Raw genomic sequence first — 24,497 nt, forward strand, 5'->3', positions numbered from 1 at the left:
AACTAACCCCAACTCCTGTCGCTTTAACATTGTGGAAAAGACTTTAATGTTCCTTTTGACTTTTAAGGAAAATCTCACACGCCCGTTTGTCTTGACTTGGTCAAAAAATTCGCTTTTGGACTAAAGACGTGAATTTTATATGTTCTTTTAGAACATCAAAGTATTTCCCGTGGGAGAAAATTCCAAATTGTAGATGTCCACGACTCGATCCTCGAATTCAATTTGCGATGGTGTGCCTTGCATTGAATTTTGGCCAGAAAGGAAAAAAAAAAAGAATTGATATTTCACCTCCCAAGCTTTTAATGGTGCTATTGAACCTAATCTCGATTGCATTTTTCTCGATAAAAAAATTGATCGGATTTCGCCTCGGTGACTATAGTCTCATAATCATCTATATAACGTATCATCCATCATTTGCATGTCGTTGTACAGACGACATGATAAATGAGAAAATTATTGTGTATGGTTAGCCTGATAGAATAAATTAATCATGTGTTAAGAAACATTGAAACAACGAGCCCTCAACGTAAAAACACAAGTTCTTAGTTAGTTCTTACCACATGTCATTAACGGAATGACCCATATATTCCGATAATTTCTATGATATATTTTAGCAATGCATTATGGCAAACAAAATTGTGACATGACAATGTCCAAGTGATTAGCTTAATACCATGATTCCACTTAACCAGGACTTTGCTGGCATTTGTACCCAACGGGTCCCACCGTTTGAACATCAATAACGATGGTAATATATTGGAAAAATCCAATGGGTATAAACATTATCGTTAACATCACGAAAAATCTTAAATCAATACACTTATGACAAATATATCTAAAATTAATTTTTCAATTATAAAGTACCCCAAATTGATACACATATAATAAATTTACTCCCAACTAATTTTTTGACCACGAAAAACTCCAAAGTAGTACACTTATGACAAATTTATCTCCCATTAATTTTCATTAAATTTTACCATTAAATTGCTAAGATGAATCACACATGACAGTTGAATAGTGTATCGATTTGAGATTTTTACCCTCCGTTTGTCACATGTGTACCAAATTGAGGTTATTAACCCAATTTAGTGGACACTAACCGAGAGTAAATTTGTCACGGTTTGAGATTTTTTATGGTCAAAAAATTAGTTTGGAATAAATTTTTCACAAGCGTATCGGTTTGGGATTTTTGTTGGTCAAAAAATTAGTTTGGGATAAATTTATCACATGTGTATGGTTTGGTATTTTTCGTGATAAAAAATTAAATTTAAAGTAATTTTGTCCCATGTGATACGAGTTTGGGATTTTTTTTGTCATATTATCCTTAGATATTAAAGATATTGTGATAGCCTAATCTCATATTTTAAATTATTTTCTGGCACGGTCTAGATTCATTTTAATCTGACGGACTAAATTCTCCCCACAGTTCCCACGACAATCACATCTAGGGGAAAGACTATGCTCGTCTTCTTCTTCTTCTTCTTCCCTATAATTCCGTGACCCTCTTGGGATTCATCAACCTGAAGAAATGAGTTCTTTCTTCACCATCTCCCTCTCCTTCCTCCTCCTCTTCTTCTTCATCAATTTACGGAGCACTGAATCAGCAGCACCAACTTACCTATATAACTACTGCTCAAACGCCACCCGCTTCGCTCCCAACTCCACCTACCAATCCAACCTCAACAAGCTCCTCTCTTCCCTCTCCTCCGCCGCCGCCGCTGCCAACAACACCAACGGCTTCGCCAACGCCACCGCCGGCCAAAACCCTCCTGATCGGGCCTACGGCCTCTTCCTCTGCCGCGCGGACGTCAGCGCCTCCACGTGCAGCGACTGCGTGGCCGCCGGAACGCAGGACATCCTCCAGAGATGCCCCAACCAGCGAGTCTCCGTGATCTGGTACGACGAGTGCATGCTGCGGTACTCCAACCAGTCCATCTACTCCGTCATGGATACAGTGCCTTCCCTCATGATGTACAACACCGGGAACATCTCCGATCCTACTCGGTTCGCGCAAATCCTGGGAGACACCATGGACGACATCGTGGCGAGGGCCTCCGGTGACGAGTCGGGCAAGAAAGCGGCGACCGCTGAGGCGAACTTCACGAGCTTGCAGAAGCTGTACACCCTCGCGCAGTGCACGCCGGACTTGACGGCGTCGGACTGCAACACGTGCCTCCAGTCGGTTAAATCGAACCTCCCCTCGGGTAAGCAAGGTGGGAGGGACTTCTCGCCGAGCTGCAGCGTGAGGTTCGAGCTGTACCCCTTTTATAATGCCTCGGCCGTGGCGGCCCCACCCCCTCCGCCGTCCCAGATCCCGCCTCCTCCTCCTGCTCCGGTGACCAGACCTAAAGGTACGCATTTGTTGAGTGGTGCTGTTTCAAATTTTTGTTAGAGAGACTGTTTGAGGGCCCTTGTTGAAGATATTATTAATAACTGCTAAAAGGTGTAGAAATAAATATTTCGTCGATGTCTTTCGTCCTATAAAGCCAAGATGGGGTACAATTTAGGTGAAAAATATTTCCTAGGTGGATCACAGGCAATCACATCCAATTGAACATGGTGGGTTCCACATCCACCCGTGAGATTAGACTTTACATAACAATTGGTTAAAGGTCGCTTTTCATCAAGTTAATGGTCAATTGGTGCACCCGCATGGGAAGGATAATTACTTAAAATTGGTAGCAAACCTGTTATATGAAAGCCAATTTTAGTCATAGATATTCAACTTTTTGCTATTGTAATTGTAAACCTTTGATGCGAAATTTTAATATTGTCCTTCCAGCCAATTGCTGATGTTACATCCGGTCATCATCGGGCATCTTACATAGCATGCTAACGTGGACAACTTTACTTGAAAACGTGGGCTGCCGTGTTAGCGATTTCTGGCGGCAATTGGTTGAAAGGATTATATTGAAATCTTGTGCAAATGCTCGAGACTAAATCGGCAAAATTAAAAATTTTACGATTAAATTGACATTCACGCAATAGGTTTAGGATTGAATTGGTGATTTGCCCACATAGGAATTAGGAAAGAATGGAATCATCTTGAGATATGGACAGTTTTGGATTACAGCTGAATTTCTTCTGGATATTTGCTCTTTAAGCGTACCCTGTTTGTTCGTCTCTTGGCTAATGGTAGCAATTCCAGTTTTTAATCTCATACACAGTAACCCACACATAGAACTGATGCTATTGAGATATGGTTGTCCCCTGTAGGCAAAAGCAATAAAACTACTGTGATAATCATCGCCGTCGCTGTTCCTGTTGGCGTAGCCGTGGTGCTTCTCTTCCTCGCTTGTTGTTTCAGGCGGAGGAAAGCGGCCAAGACTTACGAAGTCGCCCAAGGAGATGAAAGTGGTATGAAATACGTACCTGGTGCCATATACTTGGATGGGGCAAAGAAACCGTATACGCGGGATGTACTGTACTATGCTTTTGCTGAAATCACCATCTTGTGTTGTTTCGTCGTGCAGGGGTAGGCGACATTACAGACGTCGAGTCCTTGCAGTACGATTTGGCCACCATACAAGCCGCCACGGACAACTTCTCTCATCAAAACAAGTTGGGCGAGGGCGGATTTGGTGAAGTTTTCCAGGTTTGATTAGCTAGAAACTAGACTGAGAATGGCTTAAGTGTACTTGAAAGAACTCAAAGTGTAAAGATTTGAAGATCTCTGATTTGGTAACTTGGAAGAGTTGATCAGGAGCTATTCATGTGTACTTAGACATCAAAATGTTAACCTTTCCAGGGTAGGCTCCCTAATGGACAACAGATCGCCGTGAAGAGACTATCTCAAGGCTCGGGACAAGGTGCCAGAGAATTCAAGAACGAAGTCACACTGGTGGCGAAGCTTCAGCATCGAAACCTCGCCCGGCTGCTCGGGTTCTGCTTGGAGGGTGAAGAAAAACTGCTTGTCTACGAGTTTGTGCCGAACAAAAGCCTCGACTCCTTTTTATTTGGTACATTGTGTTTCAATATATCCTAGCTTTTGGAACCTAAAGCTAGTTCCTTGCATAAATTCTATTGAAGAGGATTTGTTAAGCAAAGGTACCGGCATTGGAATTGTGCATACATGCAGATCCTGAGAAGAGCAGGCAATTGGATTGGCCGATACGTTACAAAATAATATACGGGATTGCTCGAGGAATGCTCTACCTACATGAGGACTCTCGGCTTCGGATTATTCACCGCGATCTGAAAGCAAGCAACATCTTGTTGGATGGTGAAATGAACCCGAAGATTTCAGATTTCGGCATGGCAAGGATTTTTGGAGTCGATCAAACACAGGCGAACACTAACAAAATTGTGGGGACTTTGTAAGTATTGATATGCTTTGTTCTCTACTTCTTATGCTTATGTATACTTGTATTGCTGATCTACTTTGGTTTGCAGTGGTTACATGTCACCTGAGTATGCGATGCACGGGCAGTTCTCTGTGAAGTCCGATGTCTATAGTTTTGGCGTCCTACTTCTTGAGCTCATTAGTGGTAAGAAGAACAGTTTCTTCTACGAAACAGATGGGGGCGAAGATCTCGCTAGCCATGTAAGTTGCAGAAGTTGACTATAATTGATGAGAAAACTGTTGAACAAAGCAGATTCGACATATTGAGAAATTTTCTCCGAATGAACTGTCTTTCGGGCCTGGAAAAATTGGAGAGACGGCACACCGTTGGAGGTGTTGGATCCAGCCATTAGCGACTCGTATTCGAGGAATGAAGTTCTTAGATGCCTCCACATTGGTTTACTATGTGTTCAGGAAGATCCAATGGATAGACCCACAATGGCAAACATAGTCCTTATGTTAAACAGCTACTCCGTTTCTCTCGCGCTGCCCCAGCAGCCGGCCTTCTTCCTCCGGAGCAGGACCGACGGACCCATGAAAGACCTCGAATCGGACCAATCCGCCACCAGGTCTATGCCGTTGTCGACCAATGAGATGTCGGTCAGCGAAGTTTACCCCCGGTGAACCGTGAAGTGATCGGAAATCTTTCTTCAGGATAGTCTCACAGAGACCTCGATCATAAGGTCCTTGGGATTCCACTGAGATCGATAATGAACAATGAGCAAACACCTTTGTCCTGTACATGTAAAGGTACAAAGCGTCTGCCCTTTGAGGCCAATCATGTTTTGATCCACTAGGCATGGTAGGCTGTTTAAGAAATGTAGGTTCTTCCTTGTCCAAAGAAATAATTAGCTGAAATGACTAGGGTTTCAACGATGGTTGTTTGTGTGAGGAGATACATCCGTTTATATGTAATTCGCACCGCTTTAATTCCGCAACATTTATTACATGTCGAAGTCATAAATCTCACCTCCAGATATGTTCCTTTGCATCACCTGCCTATTTACTCGATTATAATGGCTGGAAGTTAGATTATGAAGGAAAGGCAAGCAACTTAGCACGGATCCTTCCATTCATATATCTACACAATATGTTAGAAGTAATTAGGAGCTTCGTTTGATAATTCTGTTCATTCTATTCATGTCTTAAGATTGTGCATGCATCTTCCTTTGATTGTTCATATCTTGATCGATGTATGTTATCTTCAATAGTCACCTCATAAAGCCTACAAAGAGGCTGACGTACTCTTTATTATAAATAGAGCAACACATAGAAAATTCCTTAATTGTGATATTCCGAATCAGTATTCTCAAATCAAAGAATAAACACCTCTCGCTCTTGATCGATCGATCTATGCATGGCCGCAAGTCCACCGATGTCGGCCCCTCTTCAGCCAAACTCCATGGATCATTAACTCGTTCCGTCGCCATCCTCTCATATGTCTCTCTCCATAAACTCGGCGTATGGAAAACTATGGCCTCCAAGGAGTTGGGCTAGCCGGCGAGCTCCTCTATGGACGGGGTAAGTGCTGAAACGATTCTAGTAGTGAGCACCGAGATGGGACTATGAGGGAGGGAGGGAGAGGGCGAGATATTAAGCCGATGACTCGAACAAGTGTAAAGTGAATGAACATGCCCTAATGTTTTAATAGCCCATAAAGGGGTTGACGTACAAAGTAAGGTATGATTCCATAAACTCAGCGTATGGAAAACTATTTCATTATATATATAATTAGATCATACGAGTCTCACAAGTGGAATTCGCTTTTACATCGTGCAATTCAACTCGACAAATTTTCTCGTGTCAAATCAACGGAAGTTTGAAAAAACGTCTTACAGGCAGCAAATACACGACGCCTGTCCATCAACCTTTGTCATTGGTGGGTGTCGGCCTCGGAAAGTTCAGAGTTCGAATGGTCAAACCCGGCGGCCCATGCATCTCCACCGTTCGGGGTCAAGTCTCCGTCTCCACTCAACAAGAGAATGCAGCTCACGCAATGGACCTTGTCAATGACCCATGTACGAGGATAAAGACGCGACCATATGTCTTAGGATGCGAATAATAATTATTCTTTTTAAAAAAATATATATGTATTCTAGACAAGTTTACGAATGAAGAAACGTATTTGATAATAATATAAAATTTATATTTTTGAATAAAATTTCTACGATTATCGAAGAGCAGCGGGCAGCGACTGGCGAGAGTCGGCCTCCTCAAATGTCATTGTCCGGCAACAGCAAGGCTCGCTTTTGTTGGTGGCCAGCGGGGTTGAGCCTCACCCGAGCCAGATTTAGGCCAGGAAATTTCTTGGCTTGTTCACTCAAAGGTTTTCCAGGGCAAAAGTTTTCCGTGTAGGCCATTAATGCTGAGGTATTTGCTTTAAAGTTGATGAATCAACAGACAGACAGTGATTGGAGCTTAGGACTAATTCAAACCAACTACGTTTGATCTCAGCGATTGGGCGAGGCGTGACCGTCAGTGATCGGTGGGGCCGACCCTGGTCTAAGGTAGGCAAGTTGCCAGCGACAAGCTCGGGGCAGAAGAAAGGAAAAAAAAGAAAAAAAAAAAATAAAAAACAAATTAATTTGAAATAAATTTTAAAATATTATTAAAAGTTATCCATGACAGTGCTAGCCTATCAAAATTGGACGAATGGATTGAATTCGCACAAATGCAAAATATTTAGAACTAAATATACAATTACTAAAAACTTATTACTGAATTGATAAAATTAAAATATTTAGAACTGAATTGGAAAAAGAGCAACAGGTTTAAAATTTTCTTTTTACATTTTTCAGATAATTTTCTATTTAAGTAATTAAAAAAAGTCAATTATTCAATATACAAGTGTCACTTCTTTCCCTTCGCAATTAAAACCCTTATCTCACGAATTTTTTGGGCCACAAATTCGTCATCTCACCGAGCTACAAAGCTTTAGTACGATTTCAAGTATGTTAGGTGCGTTCGTTTCACTAAAAATAAGAAAAATTGCCGCTTATACTTATTACAAAAATAGATGAATGAAATTCTTTTACTTATGCTTGCATATTAGTCCATAGGTCAAATTGGGTATGAAATTATTGGAATAATTATTAGAGACTCAAATGATGGATGTGTGAGCATGATAACTTGTATGTTGTTCTATATCTCCATGAATTTAGGAACTTTTTCTTGAATTGTATTATTTGGTCTACGTATCAAAATAGATAACATTCGAGATTATCTATGATTATATATGAAAGATCCTTTTTTGGCTTTTTCCCTAGCCCTATGTCTTTTATCCCTAGGAGGTCTTCCTCAATTAGCAGGTTTTTGCGGAAAACTTCATTTATTCTGGTGTGGATGGTAGGCATGCTTATACTTCTTGGCTAGGGCGTGAATGATAACCATTCCATTTCTCTATTTCTGTTCCAAATCTATTTCTAGAACATGTTTGGAATATAAATTTGTTTCATAATGCAATTTTATTTTTCTATTTCTAGAACATAAATTTGTTCTAGAAATAAATTTGGAACATAAATGATAAGTTAAGCTTTTCGGGTTTCTGGAACAAATGTGATAAATAAGAATCTTTCTCATTGCTCACTCCTTCTCTCTTGCGTCTCAATCGTCGTAGACCTGTTTGCCGACCCACCGATCTCTGGTTCGCCGGTGGCCATCCACCCGTCCACTAGTCCGTTGTCCGCCAATCCGCCATCCGCCGTCCCGTCTGCCTACCCATCCGCCGTTCACCATTCCACTTGTCCGCCGGTCACCCATCACTAGTTTGTTAGTCCGCTATTTGCCAGTCATCAATCCGACGATCCCCGACAACCCTAGAAATTTGATGCTGTTATCAAACAAAGTTCTATTTCGGGAACATAAATTTTATATTGTTATCATACATATTTAGTAGCTCAGAAACTTGTCCATAAACTTGGAATATAAAAATTCATTTCTATCCCGTAATTGATTCTAAAAACAGAATGATTATCATTTGCACTTATAGATTGTTATCTATGCTGAAAATATTTTTTGTTGACTAATTTTTCTCAACGATATAAGTAATTATTTTTTGAAAAGTATTTTTTAAATTGCTAATTTTTTCGAAATGAACGCATCCTTACGGTCCCGTCACTAATACTTTATTTATTTTTTGGGTCGGGGTGGTAATACTATTACTTACCTGTAACATTTTTCCAACTCTTTCCCGAGACAACTGAACATAATAATCTTCTTTTTATAATTCTGTGCTCAGTTCCGCAAGCAAAATAAGATCATCAGACTATCATGAATTTTCGCTTCATCTTCTCCCTCGCCCTCTTCTTCTTTCTCAATCTTCTCAGCAATCACAGTCGTACTGTAGAAGCCGCACCTAATTATCTATGGCACGACTGCCCAAACACCACGCTCTTCGCTCCCAACTCCACCTACCAATCCAACCTCAACACCCTCCTCTATAACCTCTCCTACGCCGCAGCCAACAACGCCGACGGCTTCGCCGACGCCACCGCCGGAAAGGACGCTCCTGGCCATGTCTACGGGCTCTTCCTCTGCCGCGGCGACATCAGCACCGCCTCGTGCAGCGAGTGCGTGGCCAGCGGAATAAAAGACGTCGTCAAGCGATGCCCCGGCAGGGGGGTCTCCAAGATCTGGTACGACGAGTGCATGTTGAAGTACTCGGACCAGTCTATTTTCTCGGTGCTGGAGATCGTACCTGGCGAAGCGATGCCGGACGCCGGGAACGTCGCCGACCCAAATCGGTTCGTGCAGCTGCTAGGTGAGACCATGAACTACGCGGCGGAGAGGGCTTCGGGGAGCGAGTCGGGGAAGAAGTTTGCGGTCGTGGAGGCAAACTTCACGAGCTCGCAGAAGCTGTACACGCTCGCGCAGTGCACGCCGGACTTGACGGGGTCGGACTGCAACACATGCCTCCGGGCGGCGATCGCGAGTCTACCTCAGGGGGAGGGAGGCGGCTGGTCATTCACTCCGAGCTGCGGGGTGAGGTTCGAGCTTTACCCTTTTTATAATGCCTCGGCCGTGGCGGCAGTGGTGCTTCCGGCGCCCCAGCTTCCTTCTCCTCCTCCTGCTCCGTTGAACAGACCCAAAGGTACGCACTTGATTGAATCAAGGAAATGGATTTAGCCATGAATGCTCAACCTGGATACGTTTGCCCCTTGATAGTTTAGGATTGTGGATTACTGGTTTTTCCCTTTTGCAACTTCTGGGAATTGATCTGTTGATCTTTGCTCATTGATTCTGGTGATGAATTATGTCCATCTAGGCTTTTTTATTTTTTTTTATGTCCTAGCCTATAAATATCTATCCGGGTATGCTTTCTATAATATTTTTTCGGGACTTTATTAGCATAACAATATATGTATGGTTGTGAAAATAACAATATATTGTGAACCACAAATTCTTAAAAAATGGGCCCCACAATAATTTATAAATAATTATTATTTATTTTCTGTGGCTCAAAATAGATGTTAACATAACAGTCACCCAAAAAATTGTTATATAATCACATCCCATATTTTTGGGGCGAATAAGGGTGTATCTGGTGGTTATGAACTTTGAGGGAGTTTTCTTTATTGAAGCATGTATAACATTTAATAAAAAAATGTCCCTAAGCACTTTCTAAGTAATCAAATAACACATAAAGTTCTTAATTTTAAATGCACTTTTTTTTTTCCATATTTTATGTAGGGAAATGATTAAGTGACAGTCCTTAATCTACTATGAGAATAACCCTCTATTATGGGCCATAAAAAAAATAAAAAAATGAATAATTATACATTATAGTGAGATCCACTCTTCAAGAATTTGTAGCTCGTAACATGCTATTACTCTCACAATGACCCCAAAATTCTTATGGTGGCAAATTCCCTTTTATGTGATAAGTGTTTCGGAAGTCAAAATATTTTTGTTTATAAAGTATACTTAACAACTAAGATCTTTATGAATATCCAGTCATAGGTATGGGCCACTGTTCTTTTTGTGTTGTATAGTTGATTTCTAGATTTTTCCTTTTTGTTGGTTTGTTGCTTTTGCCTAGCAAGTAGCAAATGATGTCTCAAATGGTTTCGTACATATTTCACATTCTCTCATTCTTTTTCTTTTCAAAGAGTGGTGATTTCTCATTTATGCTTTTTTGACCTTTAATGCTTCGTTAAAGTCTTCCGTCCCAGAAAGTCAAGATGAGGTGCAATTTTAGGTGCAGACTTTCCTAAGTGGATCAGCCAGTTGTCTCAATCTCAAACCAGTTACACATGGAAGATTCTAACATCACTTCTGAGATTAAGATTATCTAGAGAACTTTCACAAGAAAACCATTGATAGTAGGCTCTTGGATTCAGATGTTTAGGGCGCGCATGAAAACACTTCTGGTGTAGAAATTTGTTTGGTAACGCAACTTCTGGAGCAAATATCAATTTTTCTACTTTTGAATTTTTTTTTTTTTGCTCCGAAAGTAGTTTTGGAGCCACTTCACTCCAGAAGTAGAAAAATCAAATTTTGGCCAGGAGTTGATGTCCGGAATAGAAGTGTTGCCATGCTTGCCCTTAGCCTTTGAAGCTCGCGTTTGGTCTAATTAATCACTAATACGAAATTAATAATGGTTGCACTCCTACAATATAAGAATTATAAAAGGGAAAAAGATATAGTGAGAAAATGAAATCTCATGCCTGAAGAGCTTAAAGAGCATGATTTGAGTGGAAAAAGATAGTAGAATCACTTACTTGAATGCGTCTGTAATATCTGTTTTTTCAAATTAGCTTCTAGCTTTGGTAGCTAATTAGCAATTCAGATTACTAAAATATCATGCTCCCCTGTGATATGGTTGCACATATGCAGGCAAAAGCAATAAATCTACCACTATAATCGTTGCCGTGGCTGTTCCGGTTGGCATTGCTGTCATACTTCTCTTTGTCGCTTGCTGTTCACCATGGAGTATAACAACAAAGACATATGAAGTAGTCGAAGCAGAAGGCGGTACATAACTACGCACATGTTTATGCGTTGTAGTCTGAGAAGATTTCAAAACAGTGCGCGCGTGATACACAGTTCTATGCTTTTGGTGACTGACTATCTCCTGCTGTTTCGACGTGTAGGCGGAAGTGAAATTACAACTGCAGAGTCCTTGCAATTCCATTTAGCTACCATACAAGCTGCCACAAACAATTTCTCTCATCAAAACAAGTTGGGTCAGGGCGGATTTGGTGAAGTTTTCCGGGTATTGTTAATGTTGGTTGTGTGAAGTTGTGGTCGGAAGCAATTCGTTTGTACTCAAACAAGCGAATGAAAAACTTTTCAGGGTCAGCTTCTGAATGGACAAGAAATAGCTGTGAAGAGGCTATCTGAAGGCTCAGGACAGGGAGTAGGAGAATTCAAGAACGAGGTTGTCCTGCTCGCGAAGCTTCAACATCGAAACCTCGTGCGGCTGCTTGGGTTTTGCTTGGAGGGAGAAGAGAAGATACTTGTCTACGAGTTTGTGCCGAACAAAAGTCTCGACTACTTTCTATTTGGTACGTCGCACACTACAATAGACTCTTCAGATGTCATTTTCTATGTGGAAGAAACTGTATGCCCGATTAGCATGATCATAGAGTTGAAACTCTCCCTGGCTTCTGGGGAACCTGATGAAAGTTCTTTGAGGATTCATCAACTCAGAATATTTGGTTTATAATCGTGTAACTATGCAGATCCTGATAAGAGAAGGCAGTTGGATTGGTCAAGGCGTTACAAGATAATATCTGGAATCGCTCGAGGAATGCTCTATCTGCACGAAGATTCTAGGCTCCGGATCATTCATCGTGATCTAAAACCGAGCAACATCCTGTTGGACAGTGAAATGAACCCGAAGATTTCAGATTTCGGCATGGCTAGGATTTTCGGAGTTGATCAAACTCGGGCAAAAACTAATAAAATCGTGGGGACCTTGTAAGTCTCAAATTCTTTCTTGGATGACTCATTCATTAGAATGCGGTTCATTTGCAAGTTGATCATTTTAGCAGATTAGAATTACATAATGGATGCTCTGCCATCTGTGTATTTTCGTTTGCAGTGGTTACTTGTCTCCTGAGTATGCAATGCGTGGGCAAATCTCAGTGAAGTCCGATGTCTATAGCTTCGGTGTCCTAATCCTCGAGATCATTACTGGCAAGAAGAACAGCTGCTCTTTCCAATCAGACGGGGGCGAAAATCTCACCGGTTATGTGAGTTCCACCTGTGCTATTACGACATATATTACGCTGCACTGATCTAACTAAGTTGAAATTCCTCCACTGATACAATTTTTTTTTTCAGGCGTGGAAGCATTGGAGAGCTGGAACACCGCTCGAAGTGTTAGATCCATCCATTGGCGACTCATGTTCGATGGATGAAGTGATTCGATGCCTCCACATTGGTTTACTAGGTGTTCAGGAAGATCCAGCTGATAGACCCACCATGGCAAGCATAGTCCTTATGTTGAGCAGCCACTCTGTCAAGCTTCCACAGCCCCGACGACCGGCCTTCTTCCTCCAGAAGAGCATGGAGAGACAGTTGAAGGAGCTCAAGTCGGGCGAATCCACCGGCGGGTCTATGCCGTGGTCGATTAATGAAATGTCGGTCACCGAGGTGTCCCCTCGGTGAATTGTGACTCGAGGGGAAGTCCTTCATACAGAGACCTTGAGATCCTTGGCCTTCCACAAGGATCATTAATGAACAATCAACAAGCACCTACGAAAGACAAGATTATTCATATAAAATCATGATTTTCCATGGGCACAAAGCCGTCATCTCCACTTCGCACGATCATATTTCTAGATCAGCGTGACTTTGGGGTCCGCTAGCATTAATTTGGATAAAATTCTAGGGAAAATTACCAAAAAAGTCCTAAAATTATTGTAATTGTGCTAATATAATTCTAACATTTTTTTTGCCAATTGAGTCCTATACGTTTTACAATTATGTCAATTCAGTCAACATTGCCGGCTGACACTAATGTGAACAATTTTAATAGTATTTTTATTTTTTTTACTTTGTTTTATTTCATTTTTTTTTCAATCCCCATTGTTACTTTGGTTGCCGAGGGCTTCGCAACCCCCGACTAACCTTGCCTAGGCTAGACGAGGCCCCCTCGCCATGGCCTCCCCTGCGACCATGCCTCACGAAATCGCCGTGAAGCGCGGCCACTGGCAAGGCCGCCTTGCTGGGGTCAATTCAATAGCAAGTGAAGGCGCCCATGGCCTTGCCAGCGATGGGCGAAGCTGCCCATCGAGGCCTATGGGGAGCCGCGAAGCCCTCGCTGGTAGTTGGTGAGGGTTTCCTATTACTTGCCCAATGGCCGGTGAGCTCTGGCACACAATAGCAATAGGGATGAAAGAATAGAAAAAAAGGAGGAAAAAAAATAAAAAAAAATCACTAAAAGTTCCACGTCAACGTTGGCAGGCAAAATGACTCGAATTGGTATAATTGCAAAAAGGTTTAAGACTCAACTAACCCAAAAAAAAAAAAGTTTAGGATCGAATTGGTACAATTGTAATAGGTTTATGATTTTTTCATAATTTTCACTAAAATTATGATATTGTACAAAATTAAAATTTGTAATGGCAAAATAAAAGCTGCAAAAATTTAGTAAAAAATTTAAGATAAAGGGTGTAAAGCCTTTATTTTTTCAAATAAAGATATAAAGTGGTCGTGCCTATTTCAAATAAGGATTTTCGAAGCTCGTTTCTTTTCCCCACCTAAAGTTCAAAACAATCGACGACCGACGACTCTCGGCTCATCTAATTTTCCTCGTTTTGCCGAGCGAGGTGTGGTCGACGGCAAGACGGTTGAGGTCTGTGGACCGCAGTGCAGTTGAGTCCGCCCTGCAAAAAAGCAAAAACAAACTGGGGAAATTGAAAATTGGTTGGGTTTGGTTTGGTTGGTTGTCGCTCATGGCAAGGGTCCCCTGTCTCGATCTTTGAAATTTCAAATATTTGTGTCCTAAATTCAGCGGAGTAAAGAATTATTTCTAAGCCTATTCTAACATTGTTTCCGTCCACGAGAGCGTGGAGCAATTAATATCATCTTAGTTGGTTCCGTCACAATTGAGCAAAGGGCGCACATGACAACAGTTTTATTGCCCTGTTTTTCTATTTTTCTGTTTCGGGTAACAATTTTGGGACATAAATCTGTTTGGTAAAACAATTTTATTTTTCCTTTTTGGGACACATTTTTTGTCCAAAAATAGATTTAGAACAGAAATTACAATGGTTGATCGCCATTCACTGGTTCTCGATTACCGTTCGCCAGGCCGTCGGTCTATGTCCCTCCATCACCGATCTCCGGCCGCCGGCCGCCGTCCACCGGTCACCCAACTGTAGAAACTCTAAGATGTTATCGAACGAACTTATGTTCCAGAAACATGAATTTCATGCTGTTGTCAAACGCGTGTCTTATCTTAGAAAGTCGTTCAAGGAATAGAAATAGGAAATATTTATTTTTGATAAATTTTGTTCGCAGAGGGGAGATTTCAGTCAGGAGCGGGTGGGACCGATCCTCCGCACCACAAGTGGTCTTAGATATTTGCTTTCGAATTTATTTAATTAATTAAGTGAAAAAATACAAACTACACATCCGTCAAAAAGTTACACAAGACTTTTCGACGAGAGAGTCATGGCGTGCAAGTGCGTGGAAATTGTAGAATGAAAAAAAAAAAAACTTTTGTGGGACGACAATTCAAACATTGTTGTTTCCTTTTAACTCCTTGCAGATCTAAGCTTTTAGCCGATAATACAATCGTGAATCCAACCATGAAGTCTTGCTTCGCCTTCTCCATCTCTCTTTCCTTCCTCCTCCTCATTCTTCTCAGCGTTTATCCTCCGAGTTCTGAATCATCAGCACCAACTTATCTATGGCACAACTGCCCCAACGCCACCCTCTTCGCTCCCAACTCCACCTACCAATCCAACCTCAACGCCCTCCTCTCTTCCCTCTCCTCTGCCGCCGCTGCTGCCAACAACACCGACGGATTCGCCAACACCACTGCCGGCCAAAACCCTCCTGACGAGGCCTACGGGCTCTTCCTCTGCCGCGGCGACGTCAGCGCCTCCACGTGCAGCGACTGCGTCGCCACCGCAAAACAGGACATCCTCCAGAGATGCCCCGACCAGCGAGTCTCCGCGATCTGGTACGACGAGTGCATGTTGCGGTACTCGAACCAGTCCATCTTCTCGGTCGTGGAAGAATCGCCTTCTTTAATGATGTGGAACACCGGGAACATCACTGACCCGGCCAAGTTCGTGCAAGTACTCGGCGATGCCATCAAAGACGTCGCCTGGAGGGCTTCGGTCGGCGACTCCGGGAAGAAATTCGCGGTCGGGGAGGCCAATTTCACGAGCTTGCAGAAGCTGTACACGCTCGCGCAGTGCACGCCGGACTTGATGGAGTGGGACTGTAACACGTGCCTCCGGTCGGTGATTTCGGGTCTTGCTGAGGGGAAGCAAGGAGGGAGGATATTCACTCCAAGCTGCACCGTGAGGTTCGAGTTGTACCCCTTTTATAATGTCTCCGCCCTGCTGGCCCCACCTCCTCCTCCGGTTACGGACATCTGAAGGCCCTCTTCCTCCTCCCGTTTTTATTCCATGCTGGGATACTTTATTATTATTATTATTATTATTATTATTATTATTATTATTATTATGTAATTTTCCATGAATATTATTGACTTTTGTCAATATACAATGACAAAGAATTGAACTTTCATATTAAAATCTCTTCTTATTTTATGCAATGGGTCGATTTAATTAAATTTCACCGTTTAGATTTCGTATATACGGTGATATAATTGTAATTCTTTTTTGGCAAATCTTTAATTAGGACTTCTATTGTTTCATCCGGTCAACTCGTTATATGTGTATAATGGACAACCAATATAAAAGAGTTTAATGGTGATATGCACAACAAAACTAGATATTTATAAGCATTTTGCCTGTGTCATTGAAAAGTTAATGATGTCCAATTCTTCTCGGATTTTTTCATGGTAATACCCACTTATTGGAAACTAAACGATGGAAACATGTGATATGAGACTAAAAATTCACTTGGTAATGCAAGGATAGATTCACTTCCTTGTTCGTACATAGAAATAGAAAAAAGAAAGAACCAAAAAAAAAAAAAAGACGGAATGAAAATAAACTCGGGATCCACCTATTAAATTTCTATTTGAGGATTAAGAGCAATTATGTCTCTTTAGTGAAAATATGATGGATTTAGGACGCGGATGACAACTATTCCCTTCCCGGGCTCTGTTTCTAGCTAAAAATAGAAAGTTTCCTGGACGAGCTCTGAGCAAATATATGTGTTTGATAATGACACAAAATTTATGCTCCCCGAACAAAAATTCGTTAGATAACAACTTTTATGGTTGCCGGCCACTGGGCCTCGGACGACGATCGGTGGACTGGAGAGAGGCAGCCGGTGGACCGTGACGGGTGGACAGAAACCGGCGGCAAGGACGTGAGAGAGGCGACCGGAAGAGGCATTTACGATTTTTTTAATATTATTTTGCCATGAGTCACAGTTTGGTAAATTGAAATACCGTATGGAAACTAAATTAACCTTTCATTATCCCATCCCACTTCTTTGATGAGGAGCAAACAAATAAATCAAAATTCAGGCCTCAATTCACGTAATGGTGCGTGTGCAGGAAAAAGCAACAAATCAGCCGTGATAACCATCGCCATCGTCGTTCCTGTCGGAGGTGTTATGGCACTTCTCCTTCTCACTTTTGGTTTGCTCCGAAGAAAAGGAAAGAAGACGTGCGAAGTCGTCAACGATAAAAGCGGTAAATTGACTATTTTGCCCTTATTTTTCGTAAACTACTTAATGTCATATAATTGAACGTGTCACGAAACTTCTTTATTGTTCATAAGGACTCAATTGTAGATGCTACCCTTAAAATTATACTAAAAGCCAACGTACATTTTATATCATTGACAATTAATTGAATAACCAATATCAATTTTTGTTAGTAATATACGAAATGGCATTGCTAGATGAGCGGTCACCGTGAGTAACGATGGTATGTGAGCCACCAGTTGGACTGCTAGCATAACACCAGTGGTGATATGTAGGCTACTTGTTGCCTCTTTTTATATTACATCTTGTGGTCTACATGTCACCGTTACTTGCAATAGTAGCGGTTGGCTATTAGTTAAGGATTTCTCTATACGAAACAAAAATGATGAGCTTCGGGATATGCACGGGTACATATTACCGTTTCCTTATATGTACCTCAAAAAAGTCGTGTCGTTATTATAGAATCCTAAAATGTTGCTGTCATGATTTTCCATTAAATATATTTGCGAGAAAATCTTACTTACGTTGGTAGAAATATTTAAGAACTTTGTAGAAATGTCAAATCTATGGAAAAAGAATCACATAACCCACTTGACCAAGTACAATTTTGTAATAAAACAATGCAACTTTTACATTTTATTATGCCAAATATAATTTCAACCAAAATTTAAAAATGAGCTAGTGAAACAAGCCGGTTCAGAAATGACCGATTTGGTTCTCGATGCTAGATTGGGAACCGACTCACCCTAGAACTAATCACCTCTGTATACAATAACCCCCACCATTAAAAAAAAAAAAAAAACTCAACAACAATCAAGAGTCAAAGACAAAATTCGATATTGGAAAGATCCAATTCTTCATGCTCTTTCGACCGTCAAAGCTATGTACAACCATATATAATGCCATCAACAAAAGGAATAGTTTGGGAATGTAACGGCTCATTTTTGGCCTTCTAGATGAAATAGTTGCAGCAATTCCACAAAAATTTCCCCAAACACCTGTGGAGATCTCTCCCTTTCATAGCCTGCTGCCTAAGGACAATTCAAACTCCCAATCACCAATATCGCTATCTAGAAAACAAAGCTTAGATACATGTGTGAATTGTATTAAATAAGTCCCACATTGAATAATTGATCTTGTGGAGCATGGTTTAGAGCAATTAATATGTCCTAGTTGTTCTAAAATTCATTGGCGCTTTTGAGTAAATGCGGGTCCAATTGGATATATAGATGGACATGGACTTAGGCTCCCTCTTGACGATTTCTCCGAGTGAAGGTATTAGACTTCTGCTGCGTATTCCCAACAAATCGTATCAGAGCCGATATTTCAATGAAGGAATCTGGTAGCCAATGCGGTTTGATTTGGTTTGGAGAAAGAAACCAGGGATGAAGTGGATGTTGATGATTCAAGCTGAGATAAGTGGATGCAGAATAATACCTAAATTTAGGAGGATAAACTTAACACCGATCTCATTGTGTATTTTGTATTGGCCTTACACCTTCATACCCCGTTGGACACGCCCGGGCATCCCTCCGGGTTCGAGGTTTTTGTGTTTGGCCTCATCCTTGTACCTAGCGCATTGAAAAGTCTACATATACTTATTTTACCAAAAAAAAAAAAAAAAAAAACCTAACACCGATCTCACACATGAGGAGGAGATTCTTAAGATGCATGCATGAATTCTGTTAGAGAAGTCCCACATCAAATAATTAATGCGGTGGAGAGCAGTTAATAAATCATAGTTAGACCATAACTCACTGGCTTAGCCTTTTAAGTAAATGTGAGTCCAATTGAATATATTGATAGGTTCGGACTTAGGCTCTTTATTGGTAATCTTTTCGGTGAAGGTATCAGACTTCTACTACCCTTTCCCAACAAAGGGCACTCTTCCCGACTTGCTTCGTGAAACCGCATCCAAAGAACAAATGGGAACTAATTTCAATGCTTTCATGTCAAAAGAAATAGAGAGTTTGGCCAATGTTTGCAGACTATTTTTCAATTTCTCTAAAAGTAGGTAGCTTAGGGAAGTTGATTTCTGATTAGAGAAAACCGTTTGATAACAAGATAACATTTCTCCTTCTAGAATAGAAATTCGTTTAGTAACGGTTGAAAATTTCCACTTCTAGAACATTATCAACACAAATCTTCTACGAAAAATTATTATCGATGGCCGAAAAATTTCTACTTAATTTGTAATACTTCAAATTTCTGTAAAAAATAATTTTTATTATTTTTTTAAAGATAAAAAATTATTATTTTTTTTTTACTCCGACGGTCGGAGACAGCAACTCAATAGTGGCGGGCGGTTAGTGGCGGCGGGTGGCGGCAGTGGTTGCGGCAGTGGTTGCGGCGGTTGGATGTGGTCGACGGTGGTCATGGCGGTGGCTCGCGGTGGTGGCCTGCGGTGGATGACGGTGGGTGGCAACGGTGAAGGCGTGGTTGGAAGAGAGAGATGCTGAAAATGAAAAGCGGCTGAAGTGAAAGAGATATTGATATTGAGAGATTTATACTTCTGAAAGAGAAGTAATTTTTGTTAACTTTTGGAATTAGTTGAAAAATAACTTCAAAGTAGAAATTTACTTTAGAAGTAGATATTTCATGCTATGTAAACAAATTGATTTCTTCTTTAGAAGTTGCCTTACCAAACGGATTTCTCCTCCGAAGCACTTATGGGACAGAAATTCATTTCTAGTATTGTTATCATGCGTGCCCTTATCTTTTATTGCCAACCGAAATATGAATCCAAACCTCAGCACATCAGGTGAAAACCAAATCAGCCCCATGTCATTCAACTCTTGTGCGTCTACTCCTGACAATTTTCAAGCTGAAGCATTGGTAAGAATGTCATTAGAAGCAGCAGTGCAAGAATCTCGGTCTTCCAAAGAAGGCTTGGTAGAATTTGCACCGCAATTAATAGACTTAACACTACCCTCAGCATGAAGAAGAGATGACGAGACAGGGCTCATTCTCATAACTTTGTTTACCATACTATTGATGATTTTGTTTCGTTTTCCTTCATGACCAAGCGATTGCACTGGCAACCCTACAAATGCCACTAGGAGACCCTGTCGATGTAATTTGACGATCAAATTGAGTTTGTTTGGTCATGTAGGTGCAAACGAACTTACCACTGTGGAGTCCTTGCAATTTGAATTGGCTACAATACAAGCCGCGACGAATGATTTCTCTCATGAAAAAAAGTTGGGTGAAGGTGGATTTGGTGAAGTTTTCCAGGTACCTATTGCGTATGAGCTACAAATAATCCAGATTACATATGAATTGAATTGAACATAATGCTGTTGAAGAAAAAGAAACATGCAACGCTTTTGTTTGTTAGTTTATAAGAAGTTGTGATAAGGAACTAAACAACAAATTCAAAATGCTTCAGGGTAAACTTCCTGATGGGCAACAAATCGCGGTGAAGAGGCTATCTCAAAGCTCAAGACAGGGTGATGAAGAATTCAAGAACGAAGTTCTATTAGTTGCGAAGCTTCAACACAGAAACCTTGTACGACTGCTAGGATTTTGCTTGGAGGGAGACGAAAAGCTACTCGCCTACGAGTTTGTGCCAAATAAAAGCCTTGATTACTTCTTATTTGGTAAGTTGCAGTTCAAGCGTCTCATATGGAGAATATATAATTTGCTTGAAATCAAATGTTCCAGCTTTCACTAGCTGTGGAAACCTTGAAATTAAGAGGGTTTTGTTCTTTCAACTGCTTATAGTTGTTTTTACGCTACCTTTGATGAATGAGAGTAAATATAGTTTGGTATTGGGTGATGAATTTCGCTTGAGCTTATGAATATGCTAGCACATTTATATGACATTTGGTGCGACGATGCAGACCCTGAAAAAAGGAGACAACTAGATTGGCCATTACGTTATAAAATAGTATCTGGGATCACTCGAGGAATGCTTTATCTACACGAAGATTCTTGTCTCCGGATCATCCATCGCGACCTAAAATGCAGTAACATCTTGTTAGATAGTGAAATGAACGCAAAGATTTCGGATTTTGGCATGGCAAGGATTTTTGGAGTCGATCAAAATCAAGCTAACACAAATAAAATCGTGGGGACATTGCAAGTCTTAGTTTTTGAATAGATGACTTTGTGATTGGATGCTGGGCATACTCATTCTATCTATTCATGGATGCTCTGAATCTAAATCTGCAATACACATGTGGCTAATGCTCATTTTTGCAGTGGTTACATGTCTCCAGAATACGCAATGCACGGAGAGTTCTCAGTGAAATCCGATGTTTATAGCTTCGGCATACTACTTCTAGAGATCAATTGCGGCAAGAGGAATAATTTCTACCACCAATTGAATGGGGGTGAATATCTTGCTAGTTATGTAAGTTTCACCATGCTACTGCAACAAATATTTACACCGCAATTTTCTTCAATTTCACCAAGCGAAATTAAAAATGGTGTAAAACACTTGTGACCATTTTTCTGTTCCTTGGTCATGAATGGTCGTTCTGCAAGATTCAGATGTCTTTGCATGATGAGTCGTTCAATTATTCTTGCAGGTATGGAATCAATGGAGAGAAGGCACGCCCTTGGAATTGTTGGACCCGGTTATCATGGATTCATATTCAAGAGATGAAGTGCTTCGATGCCTGCACATCTGCTTGCTATGCATTCAGGAAGATCCGGCTATTAGACCCACCATGGCCACCGTAGTTCTCATGCTCAGCAGCAATTCTGTTACCCCGCCATCGCCTCGACGTCCGGCCTTCTTCGTCCGAAGTAGATCGCGGGGACTGAGCATCCCAATGGAAGAGCTTGAATCAGACCAAGCTGCCAGGAGGACTCTGCCTTCATCGACCAATGGCATGTCGGTTACCGAACTGTACCCCCGGTGAATGGTGGCTGCGACCCAAATCCTCCTTCATGAATGGTCTCATAGCGAGATTGCCCGGCCTTCCACCGTGATTTTTCATGAACCATAAGCTAAAATCTACGTGTTTGGAGAAATACGAAATAATTAAATTGAAGTATTACTTAGCTGGCCCAGTACTGTGTACGCTATACATTTCTTTCCTATTGAAGCTAATTGGGTTTAGGTGTAGTTCAAAACAAGTCAACTGACGTCCATATTATTTTGGCCAAGGTGCGTAAAAATATAAAAGGTAGAGCTTCACTACCAAAAAATTAGACATTCCCAGACAAATGTATTTTTTGGCTCCTATGCGGAGACTTCCTACCTCCATCTTTTTGAATTATTAGCTCTATTTGTAATATTGGAGATGCCCCTAAGCTACTGTACTTTATCTACTCTATAATACTTACATCTTCAACAAAAAAAAAAAAATCTTAAAAATTGTCACCTTGGTGGAATAAAAAACCTTTCAATTAAATCTGTTCCACTTGGCTAACGGAAGACGCTGACGTGAACTCGAAAGAACTCAAAGTGTAAAGATTCGAAGATCTCTGATTTGGTAACCTAGAAGAGTTGATCAGGAGCTATTCATGGGTACTTAGACATCAAAATGCTAACCTTTCCAGGGTAGGCTCCCTAATGGACAACAGATCGCCGTGAAGAGACTATCTCAAGGCTTGGGACAAGGTGCCGGAGAATTCAAGAACGAAGTCGTACTGGTGGCGAAGCTTCAGCATCGAAACCTCGTCCGGCTGCTTGGGTTCCGCTTGGAGGGTGAAGAAAAACTGCTTGTCTACGAGTTTGTGCCGAACAAAAGCCTCGACTCCTCTTTATTTGGTACGTTTTGTTTCAATATATCCTAGCTTTTGGAAGCGAAAGCTAGTTTCTTGCATAAATTCTATTCAAGAGGATTTGTTAAGCAAAGATACCGGCATTGGAATTGTGCATACACGTAGATCCTGAGAAGAGCAGGCAATTGGATTGGTCGATACGTTACAAAATAATATATGGGATTGCTCGAGGAATGCTCTACTTACATGAGGACTCTCGGCTTCGGATCATTCACCACGATTTGAAAGCGAGCAACATCTCGTTGGATGGTGAAATGAACCTGAAGATTTCAGATTTCGGCATGGCAAGGATTTTCGGAGTCGATCAAACACGGGCGAACACGAACAAAATTGTGGGGACTTTGTAAGTATCGATATGCTTTGTTCTTTACTTCTTATGCTTATGTATACTTGTATTGCTGATGTACTTTGGTTTGCAGTGGTTACATGTCACCCGAGTATGCGATGCACAAGCGGTTCTCTGTGAAGTCCGATGTCTATAGTTTTGGCGTCCTACTTCTTGAGCTCATTAGTGGTAAGAAGAATAGTTTCTTCTACCAAACAGACGGGGGCGAAGATTTCGTTAGCTACGTAAGTTGCAAAAATCGACTATAACCGATGAGAAAATTGTTGAACAAAGCAGATTCGGCGTATCGAGAAATGTTCTCCGAATGAACTGTCTTTCGGGCCTGGAAAAATTGGAGAGACAGCACGCTGTTGGAGGTGTTGGATCCAGCCATTAGCAACTCGTATTCGAGGAATGAAGTTCTTAGATGCCTCCACAGTGGTTTACTATGTGTTCGGGAAGATCCAATGGATAGACCCACAATGGCAAACATAGTCCTTATGTTGAACAACTACTCCGTTTCTCTTGCGCTGCCCCAACATCCATGAAAGACCTCGAATCGGACCAATCTGCCACCAGGTCTATGCCGTTGTCGACCAATGAGATGTCGGTCACCGAAGTTTACCCTCGGTGAACCGTGAAGTGATCGGAAATCTTTCTTCAGGATAGTCTCACATAGACCTTGATCATAAGGTCCTTGGGATTCCACCGAGATCAATAATGAACAATGAGCAAACACCTTTGTCCTGTACATGTAAAGGTACAAAGCGTCCGCCCTTTGGGGCCAATCATGTTTTGATCCACTAGGCATGGTAGGCTGTTTAAGAAATGTAAGTTCTTCCTTGTCCAAAGTGATGGAAACGTATCCCATAAACATACGCAGCGGATTACACAAAATTAACAAGCCTTAGATCATCTTGAATCATTGATCGGAGGAATACATGACAGAATGGACGTACCTCGTTTTTCACAGATTAAATGTACACAATGCAGCAAGAGAATCCGTCGCCTCTTTGACGTTCTAAAGAGAAGAAGGGAGAGATATTGTCGTCGTCTCTGTTCTTTCTTGTTCCTCATTTCTTAAAACTGACAGAGAGGGGGGACATATGTATCAACGTAAAGACGTCGTTTCAATGATGCCTTTTCAACTGTTGACGTGGGGTGTGGTTGCCTACATGGGTGGACCACCGTAAACCCCATGGACCCCAACATCTCCCACTCGCCCATGAAGGGCAAACAAATCCCACGTGCCCACGGAGGGTCAACTACCGCCACTCACCCACG

General features: G+C 41.3%; 1 protein-coding gene and 1 pseudogene across 4 annotated transcripts; both read left to right on the forward strand.

Moving 5' to 3' along the window:
* The first annotated feature begins 1,424 nt into the window (after positions 1-1,424).
* On the forward strand, positions 1,425-23,908 carry LOC115725952 (cysteine-rich receptor-like protein kinase 25). Of its 4 annotated transcripts, XM_048276958.1 has the most exons (8): positions 1,425-2,354; positions 3,220-3,360; positions 3,477-3,598; positions 3,752-3,962; positions 4,082-4,319; positions 4,396-4,546; positions 4,643-4,914; positions 23,793-23,908. In XM_048276958.1, exons 1-8 carry the CDS (start codon positions 1,532-1,534, stop codon positions 23,845-23,847), a joined length of 2,013 nt encoding a protein of 670 aa, XP_048132915.1. In that variant the 5' UTR covers positions 1,425-1,531; the 3' UTR covers positions 23,848-23,908. The 4 variants fall into 4 exon arrangements, with proteins under 4 accessions (XP_048132915.1, XP_030511486.2, XP_048132914.1 ...); XM_030655626.2 differs by lacking the exons at positions 3,752-3,962; positions 4,082-4,319; positions 4,396-4,546; positions 4,643-4,914; positions 23,793-23,908 and adding exons at positions 11,640-11,850; positions 12,028-12,265; positions 12,390-12,540; positions 12,632-13,127; XM_048276957.1 differs by lacking the exons at positions 3,477-3,598; positions 3,752-3,962; positions 4,082-4,319; ... (1 more) ...; positions 4,643-4,914; positions 23,793-23,908 and adding exons at positions 11,437-11,558; positions 11,640-11,850; positions 12,028-12,265; positions 12,390-12,540; positions 12,632-13,127.
* LOC115730230 lies at positions 14,991-22,218 on the forward strand (annotated as a pseudogene).
* Positions 23,909-24,497: the final 589 nt, after the last annotated feature.

The sequence above is a fragment of the Rhodamnia argentea genome, chromosome 3, assembly GCF_020921035.1.
Source record: "Rhodamnia argentea isolate NSW1041297 chromosome 3, ASM2092103v1, whole genome shotgun sequence".
Taxonomy (NCBI): domain Eukaryota; kingdom Viridiplantae; phylum Streptophyta; class Magnoliopsida; order Myrtales; family Myrtaceae; genus Rhodamnia; species Rhodamnia argentea.